At 53.8% G+C, this 2,060-nt stretch overlaps 1 protein-coding gene across 3 annotated transcripts in view; it reads right to left on the bottom strand.

Moving 5' to 3' along the window:
• The window catches only part of LOC126408236 (histone H2A-like), a 6,110-nt gene extending 5,624 nt beyond the window's left edge, over positions 1-486 (bottom strand). The window contains exons 1-2 of one of the 3 annotated variants that reach the window (XM_050073693.1): positions 205-486; positions 7-166 (exon numbers count right to left, since the gene is read on the bottom strand). In XM_050073693.1, coding sequence (XP_049929650.1) covers positions 7-166; positions 205-406 — 362 coding nt within the window. In that variant the 5' untranslated portion in view covers positions 407-486. Of the gene's footprint in view, positions 167-204 lie in introns of all 3 variants that reach the window. The other 2 variants (XM_050073694.1, XM_050073695.1) reach the window with 2 other exon arrangements.
• Positions 487-2,060: the final 1,574 nt, after the last annotated feature.

Below are 2,060 nucleotides of genomic sequence, written 5' to 3'. Positions count from 1 at the left end.
TTCTCGGTCTTCTTGGGCAGCAGAACAGCCTGGATGTTGGGCAGCACGCCGCCCTGAGCGATGGTCACTCCGCCCAGCAGCTTGTTGAGCTCCTCGTCGTTGCGGACAGCCAGCTGCAGGTGACGTGGGATGATACGGGTCTTCTTGTTGTCGCGGGCAGCGTTTCGATGATACGGGTCTTCTTGTTGTCGCGGGCAGCGTTTCCAGCCAACTCCAGGATCTCAGCAGTCAGGTACTCCAGCACAGCCGCCAGGTAGACGGGGGCGCCGGCACCGGCACGCTGTGCATAGTTTCCTTTGCGCAGCAGCCTGTGGACACGGCCGACTGGGAACTGGAGCCCAGCACGGGAGGAGCGGGTCTTTGCCTTGGCTCTGGCTTTGCCACCGGTTTTTCCGCGGCCACTCATTTTTCAGATGCTCTCTAAAGTCGGAACAAAGAGAAGTGTTCCCTCAGCAGCGGAAACCCTCCTCTATATATCCACGGAACGCGGGACGGTTCCTGCCAGACCAACCAGAAAAGAGGCTTCAGCAGAGCAGCAGAGGGCGGCCCAGCCTGAATTTTGGCGGAGCTTTTGAAAGGATTTTCAGCCAATAAGCAGCGGAGTCTTGGGCGGTGGGTCGCTCCTTCAGGCGGTGCTGAGCTCCGTAGGAGCCCTCACCAATCAGGAGCCGGAGGTCTGAAGCAGCGTCACCATCTCACAGCTGGTCTCAGAGTTGAAAAGCAGCGTGTCTCCCCATAACACTTCGTTATTATCCTCATCAGTGAAAGGAGAAGTCATGGCAAGAACCAAGTTTTACTTCAGAAAAACCTAGACTCTGATAAAATGAGTGGTTGCGGCAAGGGAGGAAGTTGAGTCACCCTAACCCGTCAGTGACCGCGAGGGCAGAGAGCCCAATGGCTCCCCTCAGCAACACGCCCAGGTACTCTGACAAGTTTGGCCAGAACTGGGTGCGGCTGAAGTACACAGGTGAGAGCGACCTTCCCACCAGAGACTATGTCAGTCAGAGCCTTTTGTTTGATTCTTGCTGGATCAATGCCACAGACATTTACTCCTTCATTGCTCTACCAAATAGAAGAGACTTTGAACTGTGTTTCTTCCAGGAGGCTCCTTTAAGGCACTTCCTGGAAATTCAAGCAGCTAAACATGCCGAGGAAAAATGGAGAGACTGGACTATTGAATCATCCATACAAACTGATGTCATCACTCTGGTAGTCAAATTCTGGACCGGCAGAATATCCGACCATGATATTAATCTATATTTACAAAGATACTGCACTATTCTACATTGCACTAAACCACTGGATAAATTTGGCATCTGGTACGGAGTCAGAAAGTACAAGGTCAAGATGCACAAAGACAGAACCGGTCGAAATACTGCAATACCAAGTTCCATCTCTCTTGGACTGTACAACGGTCGCATCATATACCCCGGACAGTCATCCAGCTGCTTCATATGCAACAGTACCGACCATCAGGCTAAACAATGTCACACTGTCAAATGCTGGAAGTGCGGCGGTTTGGGTCACAAGGCCAAAGACTGTTCAGCAGAAGGCTTGTGCAGCCTGTGTGGAGGAACAGGTCACACCTTTTTCACCTGCCCTGACTCCTATACAAACAAAGCAAGAGCACAGAAGCAGCTGGGTCTACCGCCAACACACCAGCGGCCACCCGGTCTGTTGTCACCCTGCCTATTAGCAGCAGCCCTCCAGAGAGTCCACCATCGAGCATCGTCAGCGGCAGCCCCGCCCTCAGCAGCAGCGAGACACTCCACCTGTCCAGCAGATGCAGGAGCAGCCCAGCACTCAGCCGGCTCAGCGGCAGCCCCGTCCTCAACCTGCCACTCGGCAGCAGCCCCCCGGAGAGTCCACCATAGAGCAGTGTGACACTCCACCCGTGCAGCAGCAGCAGCTGCAACAGCAGCAGCACCTTCCTGTAGCGGAGCTACAGCCACCAGCCCCTCCTGACGACATCTCCTCTTTGTCAGGTGAGGGCCATTTAGTTATTGACAGTGAAGAAGAGAGTGATAACAGTGATGTAGAGAGTGTTGATGAATATGATG

Source organism: Epinephelus moara, chromosome 20 (assembly GCF_006386435.1).
Source record: "Epinephelus moara isolate mb chromosome 20, YSFRI_EMoa_1.0, whole genome shotgun sequence".
Lineage (NCBI taxonomy): Eukaryota > Metazoa > Chordata > Actinopteri > Perciformes > Serranidae > Epinephelus > Epinephelus moara.
This window is presented reverse-complemented; position numbering and strand designations above follow the sequence as displayed.